General features: G+C 34.3%; 3 protein-coding genes across 3 annotated transcripts; 1 reads left to right on the top strand and 2 right to left on the bottom strand.

The window, feature by feature from the left end:
- Positions 1-222: 222 nt before the first annotated feature.
- Positions 223-3,458, bottom strand: LOC143632821 (CRM-domain containing factor CFM3A, chloroplastic/mitochondrial-like). The gene is made up of 9 exons (XM_077101241.1): positions 2,556-3,458; positions 2,022-2,472; positions 1,817-1,947; positions 1,390-1,740; positions 1,148-1,304; positions 763-1,055; positions 604-663; positions 420-509; positions 223-341 (listed from the first exon to the last, which is right to left on the bottom strand). The coding sequence occupies exons 1-9, from the start codon at positions 3,366-3,368 to the stop codon at positions 240-242; spliced, it is 2,448 nt and encodes an 815-aa protein (XP_076957356.1). The 5' UTR covers positions 3,369-3,458; the 3' UTR covers positions 223-239.
- Positions 3,459-7,408: 3,950 nt separating this feature from the next.
- LOC143632791 (F-box/kelch-repeat protein At3g06240-like) lies at positions 7,409-8,119 on the bottom strand. Its single transcript, XM_077101216.1, has one exon. It carries the CDS (start codon positions 8,117-8,119, stop codon positions 7,409-7,411), a length of 711 nt encoding a protein of 236 aa, XP_076957331.1.
- Positions 8,120-19,287: 11,168 nt separating this feature from the next.
- On the top strand, positions 19,288-21,895 carry LOC143632820 (auxin response factor 16-like). Its single transcript, XM_077101240.1, has 2 exons — positions 19,288-20,639; positions 20,799-21,895. Exons 1-2 carry the CDS (start codon positions 19,608-19,610, stop codon positions 21,699-21,701), a joined length of 1,935 nt encoding a protein of 644 aa, XP_076957355.1. The 5' UTR covers positions 19,288-19,607; the 3' UTR covers positions 21,702-21,895.
- The last annotated feature ends 2,797 nt before the right edge of the window (positions 21,896-24,692 follow it).

The raw sequence follows: 24,692 nt of genomic DNA, 5'->3' as shown, positions 1-24,692 counted from the left end.
AATATTTTGTTAGAAAACAGAAAAACTGAACTGTCAGTTACTGGTTTGGGTCGTTGTTTTGTTCGGTAACTGATTTTTTACTCGTTTCTGATATATTGATGGCGTAATACATGATTTGGTCTGGTTGAGTACAAATCAAATCCAGTGAATTTGAAACATCCTAGGTTCCAACAACCTAAAGATTTTTGTAACACTTTCATATACAGTAATAATTTTAAGCCAAGTTACAATAATATCATCTAGTGTTCTACAAACTCTGTTTCAGAATCTTCCAAGTGGCCGCTTTCTTCATCATCTTCGCTGTCATACGTATCAAGGTACTCTTCCCCTTCGCCTTCCTCCTGAAGATGAACAACAAATTTCTCGATAAAATAAAGCAATTATCAAAAGTTAAATCATCAACTTAGGTTGAAATTTACTTCACTATCCTCGTCTTCGGTGGAATATGCTGCGTCTAAGCTATTAAATAGCTCCTCATCACCTTCATCTTTTATAGTTGAAACATGTTCCTAAAATCGTTCATTCATCACAAATGTTAGTTGATATTCAAGTTAGTCGAAGTCAATGAACAAAAAAAACATGCTAATAAATAGAAAGACATACAATTTCAGATCGCAGTTTATTCATTCTGGAATGCAGAGTTGATATATGATTCAGAAGAGCCTGTTTAACAAACAATCAAGACAATATAAATTCATGTTAAAATATAGAAAATATGTAATTTAAATTTGTGTTGAAATTTGGAAAAAAAATATGATATACCTCGCGTCTTTGAAGCTCAATAGAGCGTGCCAAAGCCTTCCTCTTTGTTAGCAAATTTTTCGGTCTCAACGCAGAAGGACGTTTATAATCATTACCCCGAAACACAATAATTGCATATCCTTTTGAAATTTTATCAACAGAAACCAACACACCTCCACTCTCGGATTCAAGAGACAATGCTATATTTTTAACCTCCTCAAAATTTGTCGCCTTTACAATGATTTTAACCAATTCCCGATACTTCCAATGAAGATGCATATTCTCCACCGTCCCGTCAAACACTCCACGCCGACCTGAAAACAAAATTGTTTTTAAAAGGTGGCAATTCAGGTTATGTTTAGTGCCAAACAGGTAACATAAAAAACAAGAATGCTATTATTATTACCAAGGAGTAAGAAAGCTTTCATCCTTAAACCTAGTTTTCTAAACATAAATCTTTCCTCATCAGTTATGCTTTCTGGATCAGCTTGACGATCCGTGGGTTCTAAAAATGCTTCCACTTTGGATAAGGCGTGTTCGGCTTTCATTAGCTTTTTATCAGCCTGTAACCAGATAATGTTGCGATTTATAATAATCAAGAGTAAATAAGATCACAATAATAATCAACCAAAGTTCTAAGAAACTTACAAAACGAAGCTTCCTCTCGAGTTTTCTTACAAGATTGGCTTGCTTTTGTGTTTCAGCTTCTTGAAGCACTTTTTGCTTATATTCATCATCAAGTGTTTTCGCCCACCTGGCATTTGCATCAAGAGTCTCGCTGAGTGTACCGGCAGATCCCGCTTGGTCTCGTGTTTCAACTCTTGGTATAATAAAAGTTGATGCTCTTAATCGAGCCTGTTCTTCTTCATCTTGTAAAGATTTTGCCAACCTTTCTTTTTCTAATAACGCTTCTGCAACATCGGGTGACAAAAAATCTTTTCCTCTGTAATACACCAGGAAATCTTTGTTTCTAGACAGAAGTATGCCTCCTGTCAATTTCTGCACTTAAAAATAATATATTAATTAGTCTTTAATCACTTATTTAATATTAAGGTAATCAACTATTCATGAGTACCTTAATATCTTCAGCCATTCGCTCACTCGTAGTTAGCTGGACCCCACGTTTTAACGCAATTTTTGCGATCGAACTGCTTTCCCACAATTTAACTATTGCAGCTGCTAAACCTTGATGCTGTCTGCTTCTACCTATTCATGCAAATAATCAAATAACTTAGGTATAATTCAATAATATTATTTACGGGTTGAAAAAAATGACATACCTAAAGCAAAATGTGGAGGTAAAAATCTTGCTAGCCTTCGTAAACTAGTAGCTTCTCTTCCCACAAGTGTAGCTTTTATCCCATACGGAAGTATTCTAAACGGTGGTTGGTAGCCAGGAACTATTCCCGGGAGTAAATCTGCATCCACAGGTAACGGGTCCCACCCGGGCCAATCCGTGTACCTCGGGCCCAACCCGTCTAACAGTTTATCCACTTCTTTTTCATAGTTCAGTTCATCTTTTATTTCACCGTTTTCTTCGTCTAACTCATCCATTTGTAAACCGTCCATCGAGCCAGTTGCCACATCAGCATCAGATACAGATGATTTTTCTGATATGAGTTTGTTATGTTCATGGTTTCTTTGTTTTAAAGACGGATCTTGGTATCCTACGCCCCGATACAGAGCAACTGTACTTCCCGATCGCCAGATCACCAACCCTCCGGTTCTCATCTGAAAGTACAGACGGTGTCAACACAATCATTATACTATAAACTAAAGTGTAGTAACAACTAACAATAGTTAAAGATACCAACCTCCAGAATCTCGTGCATCCGTTTCATATTAAGCGCACCGGCTCCTTCAAATTTCAACTTCACAACTTCGGTCGATTTCCACTTATCCTTAATCGACGCAACTATCTCCCGAGTAACACCGGCACCCTTAACCCTTATTTTATTCTTCAACCTATACGCCGCATTCCTTAACCTCCTCAACTCAGCCTCCGGGAGAGTCAACTCCGCCACACACGTCTTACTCTTAATCTTCACCGAATTCCTACTCTCGTCCTCCGGTGACGGCTTCTCCCACGGAAACCTCACCTTTCCATTACTACCCCTAAACACATCCTCGACACCAAGAGGCGATTCGGACGAAAACCCGCCTCGTGTATTCGGTAACAACCCTTCCTCAACACGAAACGTCTCCTCAATCGACCCCGTTTCGAGTTTATCGTCTTTCTTTTCGTTAGCATCATCCGAATACCCGAATTTCTTTAACTTCTCAACTATCATATCCATTGTACTACCACTACCACTATTATTTACATAACCCGAATCATCGAATTCATCATCGGTGTATCTATAACTAACCGCCTTTTCGGGCTGTTTGGGCCAATTTGGTTTCTGGGTATCATCCCATTTCTCTAACCAGTGACCACTATTAACATTATTATTACTATTTCTAATAACAAGTTTGGATTTTTTATGTGGGTTTGGGTTTGAATTTGGATTTGGGTAATTAGCAATGATTTTGTGTTTCTTGAAAGGGTTATAAGAGCAGTACCTGAAGAAGTGAAGCTTATAGACTGAGCTATGAAATGAGTCTAGACGAGTGGGTATTAAAGCCATAAGTTGCTAATCGAATGAGCAATTAGCCGGTGATTGTCGGACAGAGGACTACGCAGCTATTGACGAACACAACAGGTGAGGGGATAAGAGATTGAAGTGTGTTTGGTTTGGTTTGGTTTGGTTTGGTTTGGGTCGGTTTTGGGCTAAAACAGAACAAAACAAAATCTAAATTTTCGGCTTTTGGATATTTGAAATTTGTTTGGTTTCGGTTTTTCAGTTTTCAGTTTTCAGTTTAGGGGGTGTTTGGCCTAGCTTTTTTTAACAAAGCTTATAGTTTTTTTAGTTTTTTTTTTTTTTTATAAAATAAGCTTAACTTAGTGTTTGGCTTAGCTTTTTAAGCTTATGCTTATTAGCTTATATAAGCTCATTTGAAAAAGCTTATTTAAAGATGGTTTTTTAGCTTATTTGATAAAACTTATTTGTTTAATGGTGTAAATTACTCATTTGTCCTCAAATGGTGGTGGATTAGTCATTATTACTCTAACAAATTAAAAAATGGTGGATTTAACAAATTATTAAGACACATAATTAATTTGTAGAATATAAGTTAATCCAAAAACTTAAAAGGAACTTATCAAATAATAGAAAAAAAAAGATGTAAGCTAATTTTTAATATAAGCATAAGCTTAAAATAAAAGCTAGGCCAAACAACACCTTAAGTTTTGGTATTTTCTATTTTTTTTCATTTTATTTTAAAATTTTGGGCCGGGAAAGAAATGCGCATATAATTTTGTTAATTAATAATTAATTGATTATTATATATTTGAAATTAAATATTTGAGTTACATATGTATAAAAAGTCATATAAGTTACATAAAATGAAAAATGTAAATATGGGAACTCGACTTTTTCAGTTTTATTACAAGCAAAGCCAAAATCAAACAAATTACTCTAACAAATTGGTGTAAATTACTCATTTGTCTTCAAATGGTGGTGGATTAGTCATTATTATTCTAACAAATTAAAGAATGGTAGATTTAACAACTTATTAAGACACATAATTAATTTGTAGAATATAAGTTAATCCAAACACTTAAAAGAAACTTATCAAATAATAGAAAATAAGATATAAGCTAATTTTTAATATAAGCATAAGCTTAAAAATAAAAGCTAGGCCAAACACCCCCTTAGTTTTGGTATTTTCTATTTTTTTTTCATTTTAATTTAAAATTTTGGGCCGGAAAAGAAATGCGCATATAATTTTGTTAATTAATAATTAATTGATTATTATATATTTGAAATTAAATATTTGAGTTACATATGTATAAAAAGTCATATAAGTTACATAAAATGAAAAATGTAAATCTGGGAACTCGACTTTTTCAGTTTTATTACAAGCAAAGCCAAACCATAACTTCAGTTTTTACAAAACATAGAACCAAATTATCAGAGTTTTATTTGGGATAGATTATCAAGTTTAAGAAATTTTTATATATATTTTTTAAGTTAGAGACATTTGGAGAGAGATGATTCTAAAAACTTCTTTTTCTTCTAATTTCATTCGAATTCGAAAACATGATATTTAATTATATCTTTTTATTTCCCGTCTTTTTTGTTTCGTTAATTAAACTCATGAACACAACGTATGTTAGATATATTGTATATAAATATATAGCCAAATGTTGTTTCCATTAACTCTGATATAAATAACTACGTATACCTTATATTTTTAGTACGTTGTGAGTTTGATCCATCACACAAAAGTTTTGTGTGTTTACATGTTCAACCCCTATAGAATACATAAGTTATAAAATGCCAACATATTTCACCATCAATTCATAACCAGAATTCACAAATTCAATCACCAAAAATGGATTCTCATAAACTGACCGGAAGGTATATGTTTGGTACAATTAATTAAATCCTCTAATCATTCATAAAGAGTTTTTATTTTGACCAAAAGCCTTGATCAAACAAAAATACTTCGCATATCCAAATCTCTTGAAACTGAAAAACAAACTAATTAAGATGTTCTAAAAAAATATAACGACCTTAGATTAAACACAAATCAGAAGGTGAGATCAAGCTTTCCACATACTCCATGGGCCGTATACTCGCAATATCATAATTCATGCTACTTAGGTATTTCAAATCATCAAAACTTTTCAAACTCTCGAGTATCTTATATGAATGTTTTGATGTGTCATAGATAACAAGCATGTGCGAGCAATATGTCATAAGAATTTTTCCGTTACCCAAAATACAAATAGAGTATACCCCCAAATTACCCCAGCCACTTCCCAAATCCAAAGAGAATGTAAATGAATGTGCTTTCATCCATGAGTTCTCATTACCTTGTGTTTTCATCAACCACACATCAAATCCATTGGCGTCCACGCGGTTAATCACGTAAAAGCACCCCCCCTATAGATCCCGAAAGAGGCAATATGTCTTTGAGTCCATCTGGAAATTTTATTTTTGAAAATACCATCTCCTTAACATCGAGGGCCAAGATTACGTGGTCACAAGTTTTCCAATACAAAAAACCATTTAGAAACACACCCGCGTCAGCAGATAAGTAAGAATATTCCCATTTGATGTATCTTGTAGGCGAGCTCCACGAATTCGTTTTGAGATCAAAGGCATTGCATTGAATCTTTTTAAGGTGTTTGGTAGAGTTAATAAGTTCTAGTTTAACAACCTTTAAGTCATGTGTGGTCTCACCATAACCATAACCAAAGCCGAACACGTAGGGACAAAGAGAAGGCGGGTGCAATACCATAAGTATCTTTGATGCACGCGTTAAGGGATTGTATAGGACTAGCTGACAATTTAAGTAGTCATCATAAAGAGCCAAAAGCGCAATGCCGTTGAATGTTCCAAGTATGGTAACTTTATGCATGTATTGTTGTTCTACCTGGGAACGAATTATGACAAAGGAAGGAGCCTTGTCTTCGGGCGAGTTGACATCTATAGCAACGAGAGGCCAAGGGGATGAGAAATTAATAAGGATCATTCGACGTGAACTCGACTTCATATTTAAAACCTTAATATGGTAAAAGATCAAATTAGAAAACATTAGTTCAAAATTTACCAAGTCAATGTAACAGTCAACAGAGATTGTTGCCTATATCTAGCACAATGTAGATGTGCACAAACCGAATATTCTCAGTTACCAGAGTATGGTCAACAAAAGTCAAGAATTAGGTCAGGCTGGAACCGGTTCCGGGTATTGTCGGGTATTTGACCGGTTTTTATCGGTTTCGGGCCGGTCTGGGTTTTGACGGGGTATTGATAGAATCGTTTCTGGCGGGTCCAGTTGATTCCGGTTCCGGGTACAGTTTCAGGGAGAAGCCCAAAACCCGCTTCGTACCCGCGGGTCATGTCGGGCCTGAACCGGATTTTTTTTTGCACCTTTAGCAGAATGTTTACTCCTTGACGTATAGATCATTTAAAAAAATCGAATTGATTAGCCATTGTTTTAATTCTCGTTGGAAACAGGCATCCTTGAAAATGGCTCATTTGTAACACGTTGAGCTAACTCGGTTTGTAAATGAGCCGAGCTCGCTCGTTTAGTTCAAACTCGAATTTCAATGTTTGTAAGTTATAACCCAAATTACCGTCCAGTCTTATATTTACATCAATCTAAACTACTTTGGGCTTTGGTTCGTGTTAAATATGTTAATCAATGAAGCATGTATATAAAAGGTAGTATCTTTGTTAAAAAGTTAAAAAAATAAATGAGTTGGTCGGTAGAGTCACGAGTTAGCTCGAGCTTTCTACAAGCCGAGCTAAAGCTCAAATATTAGCTCGTTAAAAACGAACGAGTCAAGCTAAGTTGTCTTGCTAACCTTTGAGCTCAAGCACGTTGTGAGTTTGATCCATCACAGAAAAGTCTTGTGTGCTTACAAGTTTAAGCCCAATAGAATACACAAGTTAAATGACTACCGGAAGGTATAGGATTGGTACAACTAACTAAATCCTATAATCATTCATAAAAATAAGACTAAAAGCCTTGAACAAAAAAATATACGTTTGCATATCCAAATCTCATGAAATTGAAAAACAAACTTAAGATGCTCTAAAAAAATGTAACGACCTTAGATAAAACACAAATCAGAAGGTGAGACCAAGCTTTCCACATACTCCATGGACGGTATATCCGCCATAAACATAAAGTCACGACGAGTATTCCAACTCTTGAGTATCTTATATGAATGTTTTGATGTGTCATAGATAACAAATTCGTGCGAGCTATCTTTCATAAGAAATTTTCCGTTACCCAAAATACAAATAGGGTTTACCACCACAGACCATCTACCTCCCACATCCAAATAGAATGTAAGTAAATGTGCTTTCATCCACAAGTTCTCATTGCCTTGTTCTTTCATCAACCACACATCAAATCTAGTATATTTAATACTGTTAATCACGCAAAGGCATCCGCCTATAGATCCCGAAAGACGCAATATGTTTTCGAGTCCATCTGGTAGCCTTATCTTTGAAAATACCATCTCCTTAACATTGAGGGCCAAGATTCCGTTGAGGTATTCACAAGTCGCCCAATACAAAAAGCCATTTAGAAACACACCCGAATCACCCGATAAGTAAGAATCCCATTCGAAGTATTGTGGAGGCGAGCTCCATGAATTAGTTTTGAGATCAAAAGTATCACATCGAAACCTTTTAAACTGTTTGGTAGAGCTAATAGGTTCTAGTTTAACAATCTTTAAGTCATGCGTGGTCTCGCCATAACCAAAACCAAACACATAGGTACGACGATCATGAGTTGGGCGCGTTACCACGAGCATCTTTGATGCACAAGTTAAGGGATTGTGTAGGACCAGCTGGCAACGTAAGTAGTTATCAGTAAGAGCCAAAAGCACAATGCCGTTGAATGTTCCAACTATGGAAACTTTTAGCAAGTGCTCTTGTACCGGTGAAGGAATTCTGAAAATGGAATGAGCATTGTCTTCGGCCGGTACGTTGTCATCTATAACAACTAGAGGCCGAGGGCATGCAAAGTAATAAGGATCATTCGACGTGATCTAGACTTCATAAAATAGGGATCTGAAATTAGACTATTCCAATGCTTTGATGCGCTTCGGAACCGTAGTAAAGGCTTTCCTGGAAGCCGAGCAAGTATGTTGTGAAGAACAGCATCGCATATATGTTGTGTGTTTGCCATAGATACAATGTTTTCAGGAAACCCTACTTCAGCTCTATTTGAGATATACTTAGCTGAATTTTTTATTGAGTAAAGTGCCATTTTAGTTCTTGTGGTTTGGCAAATAATGCGAATTTAGTCCAAAAAGTTTATTTTTTGCATATGGACCCTCCACGTTTCCCAGTTCTTGTCATTTACATCCAAATCACTAACCCTGTTAAATTTTATCGTTAAGTCATGGGTAGACATGTCTTTTCACTCTTTCTTTATTATAATACTTATTTAAGCAAACTGCGGTTTTCGTCCCTCTGGTTTGTCAAAATCTGCAGTTTTAGTCCGATAGTTTCAAATTTGCAATTTTCTTTCTTATGGTTTCATTTCACTTGCAATTAAACCCGAATTTATTAACCTTGTTAAGTCTTGTCGTTAACCCTTTTGCGTGCCCCTCATGTGACGATCAATTTTGTCTTTTTTCTCTCCAAATAAACCTTAGCCCTAATTTGCAACCCCCTCACGTCAGGGACCGGGTGTATTTTGGGAAAAAGGGAAAAAAGTAGGAACAAAATTGCCCCTCACGTGAAGGGCACACTGATGGGTTTAACAAACAAACTTAACGAGATTAGGGAATTCGAGTTTAATTGCAAGTGAAATGAAACCATGAGGAAGAATTGCAAACTTAAAACTATTGGACTAAAACCGCAGATTTGGACAAACCACAAGGACGAAAACCGCAGTTCACTGAAATAAGTATTATAATAAAGAAATAGTGAAAAGACATGTCTAGCCCTGACTTAACGATAAAATTTAACGGGGTTAGTGATTTGGATGTAATTAGCAAGAACTGGGAAACGTGGAGAGTCCATATACAAAAAATAAACTTTTTGGACTAAATTCGCATTATATGTCAAACCACAAGGACTAAAATGGCACTTTACTCTTTTTTTTTTAATGTTTATATTTGAATTATGTTTTATCATCAAGTAATTTGCATGAAATATTACGTGGAATTTCTAAGATCAATGCAGCCCAAATGTAACCCGGCCTAATCTTGTCTTTAAGGCCCATTATTAAAATAGCACACACCTATAACTTAAGACCCAAAAGCCCAAAGTTAATTGATTCTCCTTTTGTTGTTTTACAGATTTAAACACTTAAATATTTGGTTTTCTTTAAAATTAAACACTTAATAAGCCGGGCCAGGCCGACTTACTTTGTAAATGAACCGGGGCCGACTTAGTTTGTAAATGAGCCGAGCTCGCTTGTTTAAATTAAACCTGAACATTAATGTTTATAAGTTACAACCAAAAATGACAATCCAATCTTATCTTTATATAATCGCAAGTTTTACATCAATCTAAATTCCTTTGGCTTGTATTAAATATGTCACTAATTAAGCATGTATACAAAAAGTGGTATCTTTGTTATAAAGAAATGAGTTGGTTGGTCGAGCTTTATACAACCCGAGTTCAAATTTAAATATTAATTACATAGATGAACAAGTCAAGCTGATTTGGCTCATTTAACTTCGAGCCAATGGTTAGACCCAAACTAAATCTAGCTCGCTTGTTAAGCAAATGCACGTAAAGTTAGATTTGACAAGTGGAAAAATCTGAGTGAATTGATGTGATCCGAAGCAAATGTTTTGTTTTTATTTTTTATTTTTTATGTATGGAATATGGATGTATCATGTATGGTTGTGGCTAGGTTGGCCAGCATGGGCTCATATTCATTAGACCCATGGTCCACACTTCTTGACATCTAGCACAATCAATAATTACAGTTCAATGAACCATGGTCCAGCCCTTGGTCGGGTTAGGTGCACCACTCTCATTTCCTCTCTATCTCGCCCTACCAATTTTGTTCACATTTAAAAATTTCTTTTTCACCAAATGAATTAATTTACTAAACAATAATATTATGTGTTAATGTTAACATCAATTGATGATTACCTTACGTGTGACATTATATGCTTTTATTGTTATAAATTTATGTGTTAGTTTTCAAGACCGCAAATAAAATTAAAGTTACTAAAAACACCATCTTCTTATATCTTTGGAAATTACTTGTGAAGCCAATAATACCATTCTTAAGAAAAAGGTTAGGAAAAACGATGACCTTAAATTTAATGCTTGTAAGAAAATATTATTCAACAATAAATATATATATATATAATGTTTACTCTGAGCAATTTTAAGTACACATATATTTTTAAGTTCGGATGGACTATTAACAATCCAAATCGAACGTGACCACGCTACTATTTATGCATTTATAAATTTGTTGACTTTTTTCGCTAAAAGTTAATTTCAAAAGATAAATACGGATATATATTGATGAATTATCGACTTATATTTCAATAACTAAAATTTATATAATTTCATAAATTCGATATGGATTGTTAATGGTCCATCCGAAAACTAAAATTCTCTTTTTCACCAAAAACTAATTAAAATAAATTTTACAAAATACTAATTTATTACAATTAAAAAAAATCAATGTAAATTGCTTACTTTTTATCGATACTTCATTTTCTTTAAGAAAAATTGCACTTCTTAGTTCTTACGTACAAATTATATTTACATAAAAGTTTTTCAAGCTAATTAGTTCATATATCTTATAAGTTTTGTGTTGTTTAGGTACAAACTTGTATGGTTATTACTTATTGTATTATTGGACAATCAAACAAATTTGTTTATATTGTCTAATCACGAGTGAGGAACAATAAAAATTAAACTTATACCATTTAAGTATTTAGTTTTGTTTTATGTATCCTCATGATAAAAGAGTATACCGTATTGATCTCATCTCTTGTATTATTATATATATGTCTGATTTCTTTTCTTTAGTTTCTTAATTTTGTTTTTAGTTGTCGTGAGAAATATGGTAAAAGATAAACTACGAGAAACTAATGCATGATATTTGACTTTTTTTTAATTGACCAGAAGACATTATACATGTATAAAATATAAAATGAGATGCACGTAATTAATATGTTAATTAAAAGTAACGTTGACCATGGGCATTTGGTTTGGATGAAACAACAAACACAAAGGCGATGCCGCCGTGCACGGCCATCGGTGACGCCTGCATTAGCGGCGGATCGAACCAGCACGTGACATCCATCAATATCCCTCATGACATGCTTTAAACTAAAGATATGTTGCATGCATGTTTTCCTTTAAATATTAAGTACAAATCAACCCATTTTAATTAGTTTTTTATCAACACTAAAACCATACAGAGTTACAAACCAAATAAAAAACATTAGATCTACACTAAAAAAAGAACAAAGTATTTTGTTGGCTAATTACAATCTGGGAAAAAAAGATTTCGGTTGCTGGTGTCTAGTAAAGTTTCTCTTGATAAACATAAAAAAACCGAAATTTGTCCAAATAACAACCTAAGTAATGAGTCTGAGCCCAATAATAGACTATTCGTGATAATGACTACGATCTAAATGGCTAACAACAAAATATGGGACCTTGGTGGTTGGATTTTGTCGGTTTAATGTTTAAGATTGTTTTTTTATTGATACAATAACTTTGTGATGTTTATAGTTATCACAATTATCATTGATATATGAGGAAACAAATTGTGTATAAATATCAATTTTTTCTCGTATAGGGCATTTGAAATCTCAAAATGACCATGTCTTTTCCCCTCATCTTTAAGGCTACACACAATTACAATTATTATCGCTACCACAACATTGCCCAAGTCACTCCTACTACCACCACCACCATCACCATCTCGTCCTCACCACCACATTCAAACTTATTTACAATTTTACAAACTAATATGTGATTAGTTTATCAATTGAATAATACATGGATTTCAACTTTTTGACATATGTCAATTTATGATTAAATTTCTAAACTGCATATAAATTCATATAAAAAATGCTTGAACCAAAATACGTTTTCTTATACTAAAACAAGTATGAGTGTGAAATACATTGTTGTTATGTTAATACAATATTCATTTAATAATGCTTGCATTAACAACCTAAGATTTATTAAGATCCATTCATACCATTGACTAAAAGCCACTTGACATGTTGCACATTACATGTGTGAATGCCTTTCATATATTTAAATAAATATGTTAGGATGTTCTTATCATATCACAATGTTGATAAATAATGACATAAATAAATAATTTTATCAAATTTGTTTCATATTTCTCGGTAGATATATCCTAAAATTAGATTTTGAAACAATTTATGTTTTTAATATCGTTAAACATATCAAATTTGCAGCTTAAAATATAGATTATATTTTTTGGGGGTTCGCTTTGGGGTCCTTAAAGTTTAGGGGTTTAAGTGTTGCTTTAGGCACGCGCACGGATTGATTTTGGGCTAAAACCAAACTAAAACCGAAACCTTTGTTTTGGATTTTTGAAATAGATCGTTCATGTTTTCGCTTTTGTATTGGGTTTTTGGTTTTTGTCATTTGATACTGAAAACTCTAGGCTGAAAAAAAAAGTTGGCTAAAAAAAGTTGGCCGAAAATAATGAATTTAGGCGTAAATAATTAAGCCTATTATTAGTTATTATACTTTTGGCCAATAATACTTCAGTTTTAGATTTATTAAATTCCTATAAATTTCTTAAAATAAATAATAATAATAAATAAAAGTCTAGAAAACCGATTCGGGTTTTTCAGTTCCAGATTGGTGTTTTCAATTTCTTGCACACATGGTTGCTTGTATAGTAGAGCCACTCCCGATGTATTGGCTTCCATTGTAACGCTAAAGTTAACTTTGTGTTAAAGAATATAGAATGCTAAAGAGTTATACCACTTACCAAACATACCTTGTTGGAGACCTTTGTCATCTTATAAACACAATGTGTGTGGTCCATTAGAGTGATTATGGACTTTATGGGCACAAGCATGGTGGAATTTTGCTAAAGTGGTGTCCTTTGTACTTTTGGTCAACAAATGCCTTGAAAATGAGGGTGATCTACTGATCTGTAATACCTTCTTGCTTGTCATCTCATGTGTCATGCTTGAAGAATATTTATTATCATTCAATGGTTATACAACCTAATTAGGGGAGATATGTTTCCATGAACCGTTATGTTATATCATAATTCAAACCGAAGCATGTGAGTGATGTTCCGTCTGAATGAGGGAACTAGTGTATTTTCGTGAACGATTATATCATGTCAAAATCCCGACGAATCATGTAAGTGATATTTCATCGGAAGGAAGGAACCCATGAATTATGGTATATCATGATTCAAGACATTTCAATGATTAAGCATCATATATATTAACTTATAGAATTTAAAAACCTATATTGTGGTGAAATGAAATACAAAATTAAAAGTATTATCTTACCAAACTTGATCATGTGAAGTTGGTGTTTGGTTGTGAAAGGGATTTCTTACCTCTCTCAAGTGTGTATGTTGGTGTAACATCTCAATTAATGTCCACATATCCTTTTTTTTATTATTACTTTGTTATATCAAGATATCTAAGTTTGTCTAGTTTATTATATAATTGTGCTAGTTCATTGTCATGTATATTTAAACTAGACAAAATTCTTCTTTTATGTTTTGACGTGACTTGAAAGCACCCTAGAAACAAATTATATACCAAATAATCAATATTATCGTTAAAAAGCACATATCTTTATTAATTTTAATTTAAAAGAAAATTAAAAGCAAACCATATATTAAGCATCTTTATTATTTATAAATACTTTTAGTTTTGTATAAAATTACTTGTTTTAGGTTTTGGCGTATTTTTTAATATGTTACAACGTGATTACATTAAAAGTTGAATATTGAAGCAATGTTTTAAAAATCGTTATTTTAAGTGTACCGGGTTGTACTAAAAAATGGTACAACCGGTTGAACCGGATGGTACTGGAAGGTTCAACCGGGTTGTCTAGTTTACCCTATAATTTTATATAAATGCAACTTTAACTAAAAAATAAAAATAAAAATAAAAATATATGATTCCATATAACTACCATATTAAGATAATAAAACCATATATAATCAACCGAAAATCTCAATAGATGCAAGATAATAACCAATTTTAAACCATTAAAAAACATCATACATGCAAAATTATTAAACAAGAAGTTATTTTTACTTTGGAATTTGGATACTATATCAATCAATAACACAATATGCTTTAGAAAATAAGAACCCCCTTGGTAGCACTGTAGCAGTTCAAACGGTGATGGATGAGTGAAAGGGTACGTGAGCAGCCTGGTAGGTTATTATTTAACTTAATTGTGAAAGGGTGAATGGATGATGGATGCTCACGCTATGTTAATGTAACTTTAACATAATTGTAAATGTAAACAATATGGGCCTCACAAAAAAATAAATAGATAAATTAAAAAAAATCTGGTAGGCCTTAAACCGGTTTTTTATGAAAACCGGTCGGTTCGATGTCTTCCAAAACCGTTCAACTAAACTGGGTATAATATACCGGGCTTGTCTCCAAAATCCGGTTCAACCGGTTGAATCGACCGGTTCAAACCGGTTTTTAAAACATTGTATTGAAGAGTTATGCTACGTTTGAATCGGTCAAAGGTAGAAAATGTTTGGTTAATTAAAAAGACACATCATAATAGTTCATTAAGCTTCTTGATGAGTAAGTTTCAGAAACATGTTGAATAATTCATATGCTAACTCTTAATTGGTCAGAGCTTTTAATGATTCAGCAAAAGGTTGTCAAACGACATCAACCGTCCAAAAAACTTGTTTCCATTGGTAAAGAGACTTGTTTGGTCGCTTGCTTGTTTTTCCACAGCTCCCACCTATATGTAGCTTTTTTTACGTTTAAATATGCGTCCTTGACGAGAACATATTTTTTTTGAAAATCCTTGACGAGAACATATGATTGCTACAAGTGTTCTAGCCAATGAAATGTTTATTAAGATAATATGAATGCGACAATCATGTGTGATAAAATATGCGTTTCACATTTGGTGTGTACCTAATATATCTCTTTACATATCCATCCTTAAACTGAAAAAACACTACCACTTCATGATTAAATGTTAGTGCGTCACTAGAATTCTAGAAATTAACCGATATATATTTGTCATAATAATGAGGAAATTAACCAATAGATATTTGTTTGTTGACAATTATTTATTTCATCATTTATAAGATATTCAAAATCCAAGTAGGCTCTTGTAAATTAAATGTTTATAATAATATATTAAAAGTTTACTAAACACAGCCCTTATTAGAGCCATGAAATACGATCAACAATTAATCTTTTTGGATGGTTGATATATACTAGTTAAAAACTTTATTTTTCTAAGTACCGAATCAAGAAAGTTCCAATTTAACGAATCGTATGCTTTTTCGATGTTAGTCTTGAAAATCATGCCACACTTTTTGGGAATGGTTTCACGGTGAAGAGCTTAAAAGTCAGGATGGCGGGGGGAACCACGGGCAGCATTAGATTACTTATTTGAGTGAAACAATTATGTGTCAAAAAAGAGTGAGGATTTCAGCTTGAAGGGCGGAATGGAAAGAATTCCGGCTTTAGTGAGTTGGCCAAGTGGAATGCGTTAGTACATTCGGTGTGGTGCCCGGTGTGCGGGGAAGTGGAGGAGACACGGAGCATTATTGGTGTTGTGCGGGTTTGCTCAAACTGCCATTGCTAGTTGGTGCAAGGTACCGATGTTATTTTGTGTTTTCTACTCGTGACGTCTTGGAAATATTTAAATTTTGTCGACTACCCAAGGTGAAAGTAAAGGTGTTCCACGCGGTGTGGTTAACAACCATATGATGTATTTGAAAGATGAGAAACGATCAGGTATTCAATGGAAACCGGTGAATTTGACTAGTATATAACTATATATCTTCAGTGAGATAAGAGAGCTTTGAGCTTTTTTTGGTTGATCAATAGATCAAAGATCTTAAACATAACGTGGTGTTCCATAATTTATGCTACCATAAGGATAAAAGCAACAATTAAAACCACGAAATACCAAAGGGCCTTTGGTTTAGCGAATAATATTAAGATTTGTGAAATGATATCATTTTCTATGAAATTCATTGTTTGAGTCTCATGATAAACCATTTATAGATTATAAGTATCATTAAAATGCTCATAATATGAAAAATAATTTATTTGGTATTGAAAAGGGTTTAATTGAGCTAACTTTGTAAGGTTAATCTGCATCCCCCAAGTTTGGATTATATTTTGATATCATTTCCTTAATGAAGTTAATAACTTTTTGATCTGTTTTAAGATAAACAAAAGAATATTATTTTAAACAGTTTTGGTTAGTCAACCACTAGGCGCAAGAGTCGGGGCTCAAAGTCAATTTCTTCCGTCATCCTCGTTTTTTTATTTACTTTTTAATTCCCTGTTTTCCTGATTAATTATTTAAGCATTATAAAATAACACACATAGACTCCACCGCGCTTTTATGATTTTGTCATATAAATGTATAATAATACACCATCATAATCGGTTGAGGAATTGCTGGATGTGAACCTCACTTTAGACTTTGTGATAATGATTGTCCTTTTCACGTGTGTGTGTTTTATGCTATGTTCGATTATTGATTGTTTGTGTAATCTAAATATGATCCTCAAAGTTGGCTAAGACATGGGTTTTAGATCTTCAGTTAGCTACTAGAGTTAGGTTTAATTCATTATAATCGGGTGTAGATAAGAGATTCAATATGTGGTTAAAACAATTTTCTAGATTTTTTGTTTTTGGTGTATTTTGTGTTGACAAATACCGAGATTTGTATTTGGTGAATATGATTCTTCATAAACCTATTCCCATTTGTCGTAAAACACGGTGTTCTTAGTTGCCTTATGGGGTACTATATGGGTTAACTATTTCTAGATCCCGCTCTATGAGTCTATGATAATTCATACTTATTAGATTATGACTAGGTTGGTTTTATTAATAATCGTTGATCTAATACCATAACTTATTGTGTGTTTCTTATACCAAAGATTATCAATTAGAATTTCAATAACAACATACGATTGCTCGTTCTAGTATCGAGACAGAGTATCATGTTCTTTCTAACAATGTTGTCGATGAGCTTTGTCAGATCACCTAATACTTTTATAAGTTACATATACCTTGTACTAGTCCACCTACTTTGTGGCGTGACAATATTGGTCGTACATATTTAGCAATCCATCTAGGATTTTTTGGTATTATATGGCAACTGGTTACGGCGCAGCTTATTGCACGTTTACCTGTCATTTTATTGTAATTTTTTTGAGTTTAACAATGAAAATTATTATTTAAGGTAATCTTCTGTTTCAAGATTGATATGCATTTAACACGAGATATATTGTTAACTTAGAACTACGGTGTTTTCTATGTCCCCAACGTTGTTTAGATTACAGTTCGTCTAACCACATCTTTCAAACAGTTTGACACTCTTTAGTGTAAACTTCACATCAACACACACGTCTAATTTAAGTGGGGCATGTCAGAGATGCTAGATGAATGAGTTTTCTATGCATTTAATATTGGCTTTATGATGCTGCTTTAGTTTCAGTTGTAACCTCCATTTAACAATTTATATCTTTCATACCCTAAGCAAATTATGTTGAGCATATATGCCATGGTATATATATTTGTTAATCTATTTTCATCGTAATCTTTTAAGCCATATCTAACAAAATGTTAGTGAACATATTTGTTCTCATTTATTTTATTTATGAACATTACTAGTATATTTTTGAACATGCTGGCTCTAATAATAAAATTGATATTTGTGTGTGAAAACGGACAAATCATGCATTTCCACTTTTCCATGGACAAAGGTAGCGAGTGGTTATCACGAGCCGGACATTATGGGTGGGAGAAGCTTCCAACTTTCAGATCTGATCCAAGTGAAAGTGGTTACTCAAACCTCCTAATGTTTCAAACTCACACCCTCAATGTTGCGTATTGAATCACCAACACCCTTACTCAACTTTCACATCTTTAGCTGGTTCTTAAACCTCATTCACACCACTTCTGTATCATCAATTATACCTTTTACTTCAAGGGCCTAGGCATATACCAACACACAATTATTAATTACACTGGTCATGACCCCTATGGCTTGTCGTGATTTTCATCAATTTTACTAAGTTAGAATTGTCATGGGCGTGAAACCCACTCCATGTCGGATGTTTTAATTTGGGTGTGAAACCGTGACAACACTTTTGGTTAATTAAACATACACCACAACACTGTGTCTAACTAATGTTAAAATTTTATAAACTTTCTACCAAAATATATATGTTGCACTTTTTTTTGAACTGCATATATATTTTTGCACTTACAATTAAAAAAAACAAAATGTGTAATTTTTGTAGTCTTTTCTCTTCACACCCCCCCTCCTTTTGTAATTCATATCATTTATGTTCTCTTTATTCTTCTCTTTTTTATCACTTTTAGTTTATATAAAGATAAATTCATTTACCATGTTATACACTTTAATAAAGTATATTGTTTTCTTTATAGATAATAGGTATTCATTATACATTTATTTTGTTTTATTTTTTAACTTTATACTTTTCTTATTTAATTAATAACAAACGGCGAAATATATGACAACCTAAGATAAAAAAACAACGAATGCAATTAACAAAAATTAAGGACAAAAGACCAAGTCAATATATAAACAAAAAATGAAAATTTAAAGGTGTGCATTTGATACCGATAGATTCAATACGGTATTCAGTACCCAGTTTTCCTGAACTTCGGTACCAATCTAAGATTCTCATCCCTACAAGATATACGTAAATATAGATGTAAATAATGCATAAAAAGTGGGCCTATGATAACAACTAGATAGTTAAGGGGGTATTCATGACATTTGTTGTATTTAAATTATTAAGTAGGGTACCGAAATACTTGGGGCACTGCTAATTTGGTGGAATCTAGAATAACAAACAAATTGATTTTCTCTCTCTAGAACTCACATTTGTCTGTTATATGCCACCGTCTGTGTCTGTGTCTGTGTCTGGTCGGCAACAAGCCTTCTTTCTGCTTCTGTTCTGTCTTTCCTCTTCTGTGTTGTCACTTTTCTCCTTTTATTCTTTCCAAAAAGTCCACTACATATCTTCCACTCTTCCTCACCAAATTCACTTCTGTTATTATTTACTTTCATTTGGTTTGTTTTAAGATGTTTAATGTAATGGATCATGTTAATGATAATAACAAACCCTGGTCGGGTACAACGTTGGATGCTCAGTTGTGGCACGCTTGTGCGGGTGGCATGGTGCAGATGCCGGAAATAAACTCCAAAGTTTATTATTTTCCACAAGGGCATTTGGAGCATGCTGCCGTATGCAACGTTGAGTTTAGAGACTTCCCTAGACTTTCTCCGTTAGTTTTATGTAAAGCGTCCGCTGTGAAATACATGGCGGACACCGACACGGACGAGGTCTACGCCAAAATATATCTCGACCCGTTACAAAATGATTACGAACCCGATGATGGGTTGCTAGGGTTTGATTGTAGAAATGAAAGCCAACATAAACCGACGTCTTTTGCGAAAACGTTAACGCAATCAGATGCTAATAACGGCGGTGGGTTTTCGGTTCCGAGATACTGTGCGGAGACAATATTCCCGAGGTTGGATTACACTGCTGAGCCACCGGTACAAAACATATTAGCTAAAGATGTTCACGGGAAGCTATGGAAGTTTAGACATATTTACCGAGGTACACCTCGCAGGCATCTTTTAACCACCGGTTGGAGTAATTTTGTTAACCAGAAGAAGCTGGTAGCTGGTGACTCGATTGTGTTTTTACGCGCCAATACTGGGGATCTTTGTGTCGGGATTCGGAGGGCGAAAAGGGGTTTCGGAAGGGGGTTTCTTGATTCGAATGCTTCCGGGTGGAATGCCCCGCCTTCCGGGTTTGGGGAGTCCGGGAAAGTGAGTGTGGAGTCTGTGGTTGATGCGGTGAAACGGGCGGCTTCAGGCTGCCCATTTGAGGTGGTTTATTATCCGCGTGCGAGCACGCCCGAGTTTTGTGTGAAGGCGGATACGGTCAAGGCGGCTATGCGGATTCAGTGGTGCCCAGATATGCGGTTTAAGATGGCGTTTGAGACGGAGGATTCGTCGCGGATTAGCTGGTTTATGGGCACGGTTTCTTCGGTTGATGTCGAAGATCGGTTTCGTTGGCCTAATTCGCCGTGGAGGCTACTCCAGGTACAATTTTCATATCGACTATAGCAAAGTTATTGGTAGCGTCTGAGTCATATAGATAATTAAATCATTAGGATAGAGAAACTGTTTTTAGCCCCCTTTATATGTTTGTTATTTATCGAAATATATGAATTTGATACGATTTTTGGTTTCTGATTTCAGGTAGCGTGGGACGAACCCGATTTGCTACAAAACGTGAAACGGGTGAACCCGTGGTTAGTCGAGTTGGTGTCGAGTGTGCCATCAATTCATCTTTCACCGTTTTCGCCTCCACGAAAGAAGCTTAGGATCCAACAACCACCCGATTTCCCCCTCCTTTCGATGATCACGAACCACATTCCCGCAAGCATTCAGGGAGCCAGGCATAATCCACAATATGGATATGATCTACATCATCATCAACAGCAGCAGCAACAATACTTCAACAAGATACAATCTTTTCCATTCGGGTCACCAATATTTCCTCCAAGATTCACGGGAACAGCACAAGAACCCGAAAACACTTCCTGTTTGCTAACGATTGGGGACATTAGTAACTCGAAGACGAGCTTGAAAGCCGAGAAGAAACCAACATTTGTGTTGTTTGGTCAGCCGATTTTCACGGAACAGCAGCTTTCGGACAGCAGTTCTGGTGACACCGTAGCCAACCAGTCCGATGGTTCGGTGGTGATGCAAAATGGTCCAGTCGAGAGCTCATCCGATGAAGCGAGTCCATGGTTTGGGCATGAGACTGGACATTGCAAAATATTCATGGAGTCTGAAGACGTGGGTCGGACACTCGTTCTTGCTTCGTTTAATTCATATGAAGAATTGCAAAATAAGTTGACTGATATGTTCTGTGTGGAGAAATCTGTAATGCTCAACAACTTGATTTACCGGACCACTTCGGGTTCGGTAAAACACACGGGAGACGAACCCTTCAGGCATGTTGCGCGATCGTGTTGTACCATATGCATTAAAATTGTACCTCTTATGACTAATGAGTTTTTGTTATGTGTTGCAGTGAGTTCTCGAAGACGGGCACAAAGGCTAACAATTGTGATGGATTCGGGCAGTGAAGTGTAGGAATTAGATTTAGTGACCGATTAACAGGTTCTTGTAACGTGTACAGTCGTCGCTAGTTCAAGTTATTACGATATATGTCTTAGTTTATGGTAGTTGTGGTAAAGTCCCCATCGAACCGATTTTGAGACGGTTTAGTTTTTGTTTTCTGTAGTATTCCCTGTTATTTAAACAAACAACTTTGCATTTTAATCAATCTCTAGTGTTATTGGAATTATATGTTCACTGATTGTTGAAAAAATGGTGTTCAAGTGGTGACTCAAATTGGTCATAATTATCAAATTTTGTAATTACTCTATGATAAATACTCTACTTGTATATCTAATTACTCTACTTAATTCTCATGTTTAGCACGTTAATTTCATTTGTACGTTAACCTTCCACTACTAATGTTATGTATCAAGGTTTTAAATAATAAAGATTTTATATTGTCATGTGTCCCTAACAAGGTGCAAATTACATTTGTCTATGAACATTCATAATGCATGTAAATGAATGCAAATTTGATGCGCAAACCATTTCGGTTACATGTTTTGAAACTGAAAACATGTGACTTGATAACACATATGGAGTCCTACCAAGTACTAACGGAATAACTGTGTTCTAATGAGGTTTGAATGTTTGATGTGAAGACCATGAGACCATTTGACAAAAAGCATGACAAATATGCACATTTATTTTTTTGGAAAAACTTTAAATCGTATTTATTTGTAAAAAGTTTAACACGTATGCAAAAAAGATATCGTATTATAAATCTTTAAACTTTATCGCTTTGAATTTATTGAGGTAGGTCTAAGCAAATTGAAGCTTAATGCATGATTTTAGCAGTAAATACATGATAGCAATGGAAGGTTACACCAAGCTACTGGAGTTATGATACAAGTGATGGAACGTATGGTCATGTGCGCATAAGAAAAGCAACACAAGGGGGAAAAAAGGTCACTCGACGCACCACTCCCCGCCTACTTAGCGTATTATCAAATTTTATGACATTTTAAAACACAAATCCAACTTTGACTGGCAAACACAGATTATGGGAGTATGACTTCAAAGCTCGACGAGTGTACGCCACTCAGCATAGAATGTTGCCAGATGACCATGGCCGGTTGTTGATGGTTTTCTAGCGAGTTCAACAGGGCTTTTGGGGTCACAAATCTAAATTGTAACAATTGCTCCATGTTATTCAAGTTTTTTTGTATTTAGTTTAGACAATCACTGAATCGAGTATGGAATATTTTCCTTTCTATAAAATTAAAAGAGCACAATAAGTTTGAATGTTATAGCATTTATTTTAGATTAAATAAGGTTTTGGGAACATTAATTTTGGGAGTTAACAATGGCCATAAATTGTAGGCATTAAAAAAGGATGGTCACATAGCACAAAAATGTGAATTGTTAATCCCAATTCCCAACTAAGCAAAATGAAGGGCGCAAAAGATGGAAAGCCAAATTTATAGGGATTTGAGAGTAAAATTGAATGGCCCTGAAATTAAGGTTATTTTTGGTCAAAGAAGTTAGGGAAAACATATCGGAGTTAGGAAGATATGTCACCCAACAAACCAAAACTTTTCTATTTTTTGTTCAATATTCTATGTTTTTCGGAAAAATAATATAGATGCGTGATGCATTCGGGAATCATCGATATAAAAAATGTCACATCTCAAATATCATTAATACACTTTAAATATCATCAATACACTTTAAACATATTGACATATAAAATGTCACATCTCATACATCATCAATACACTTCAAACTACACTTCAAACATATTGGCATATCAAGCACCCCACACTTAAATACAATGATAATTCTAAGAGTAAAATTTATAAGACTCATGATTAGGGGTGATGAAGTATAACAAGATTGTTTTATTAATAATTCTTTTATTAATACATAATTAATCTTTGTTTTGATAAATATATAACTATTATATTGACTTTTATAAGGAGTGAAAAGGTATCCAACCGATCACAAATCCATAGGCTCAAGATCCCAAGCAAAATGTTTTGATCACCAACTCAAAGTCAGAGAGGCAACCCTAGAAACTCTCCACCCATGTTTTCCTCATTTCTTGTTTCTTACAAGTTCATTAACTTCTCATATTTTAATTTTCATTTGTGTCTCCAACAAATACATTGCATTATTCGGTCTTCCAAGACAATATTTACACTCTTAGTTGTTCGGTTATTATATATAGTTTTTTCAAATAACTATTTATATGATGTTATGATTGTTATCACGCTATTAAAACATTGGATTTTTTACACTCGCTAAATATGTATATGATGTTATCACGTTTTTAAACTAAAGTAGTTTTGAGGTTAATAGTTATAACTAGGGTTTTATGTTTTTTTTTATGTTATGTGTATTTTAATGTATTTGTAAATGAATATATATAATATTAACTTGAAAATAAAAGTATACTTAATATGCAAATAAAAATATATAAAATAATTTAATTGAGGACTTATAATGTTAAGTAACTAAGGCTGAGGGGTGTGGGGCTTCAACGGGGGCGCTAGAGCCCCTCCGCTCGCGCCCCCAGGCGCTAACACCACACCACCGGGCGCTAACGGGGGCGCTAACGGGGCGCTAACGCGAAAAACAATGTAGGCGTGAGCTGGTTAGCGGGAGAAGAGAGAGAGGAGCACACCTTTTGAGGTATTTTGGACCGTTGGGAGCCGGAAAAAACAAAAAAAAATATATTTTCTATATAGGTTTACGGAAAAGAGCCGTTGAGCTCATATTAAATTAAAAAAAAATATTTTCTTAAACTATAAATATATACCTTTATAAAATATACTTCATTTCACAATTATACACCTTTCCTCCTAAAATCCTCTCAAAACTAACACAAAAAAAATGCCGTTGTTTGAATACATTTATAAAACAATAAAAAAAAAATTTTGCTGGAGCCCCTCCACACCAGGGGCCAGGGCTCCAACGGGGGCTCCAACAACCCCCTTATCCAGTTTCCCTCTCTGCCACACG

The sequence above is a fragment of the Bidens hawaiensis genome, unplaced genomic scaffold (assembly GCF_021521415.1).
Source record: "Bidens hawaiensis isolate Kalapana, Puna unplaced genomic scaffold, B.hawaiensis_p1.1 tig00006534_1, whole genome shotgun sequence".
Taxonomy (NCBI): domain Eukaryota; kingdom Viridiplantae; phylum Streptophyta; class Magnoliopsida; order Asterales; family Asteraceae; genus Bidens; species Bidens hawaiensis.
Note: the sequence above shows the minus strand (reverse complement) of the source record. Positions and strands in the feature narration are given on the sequence as shown.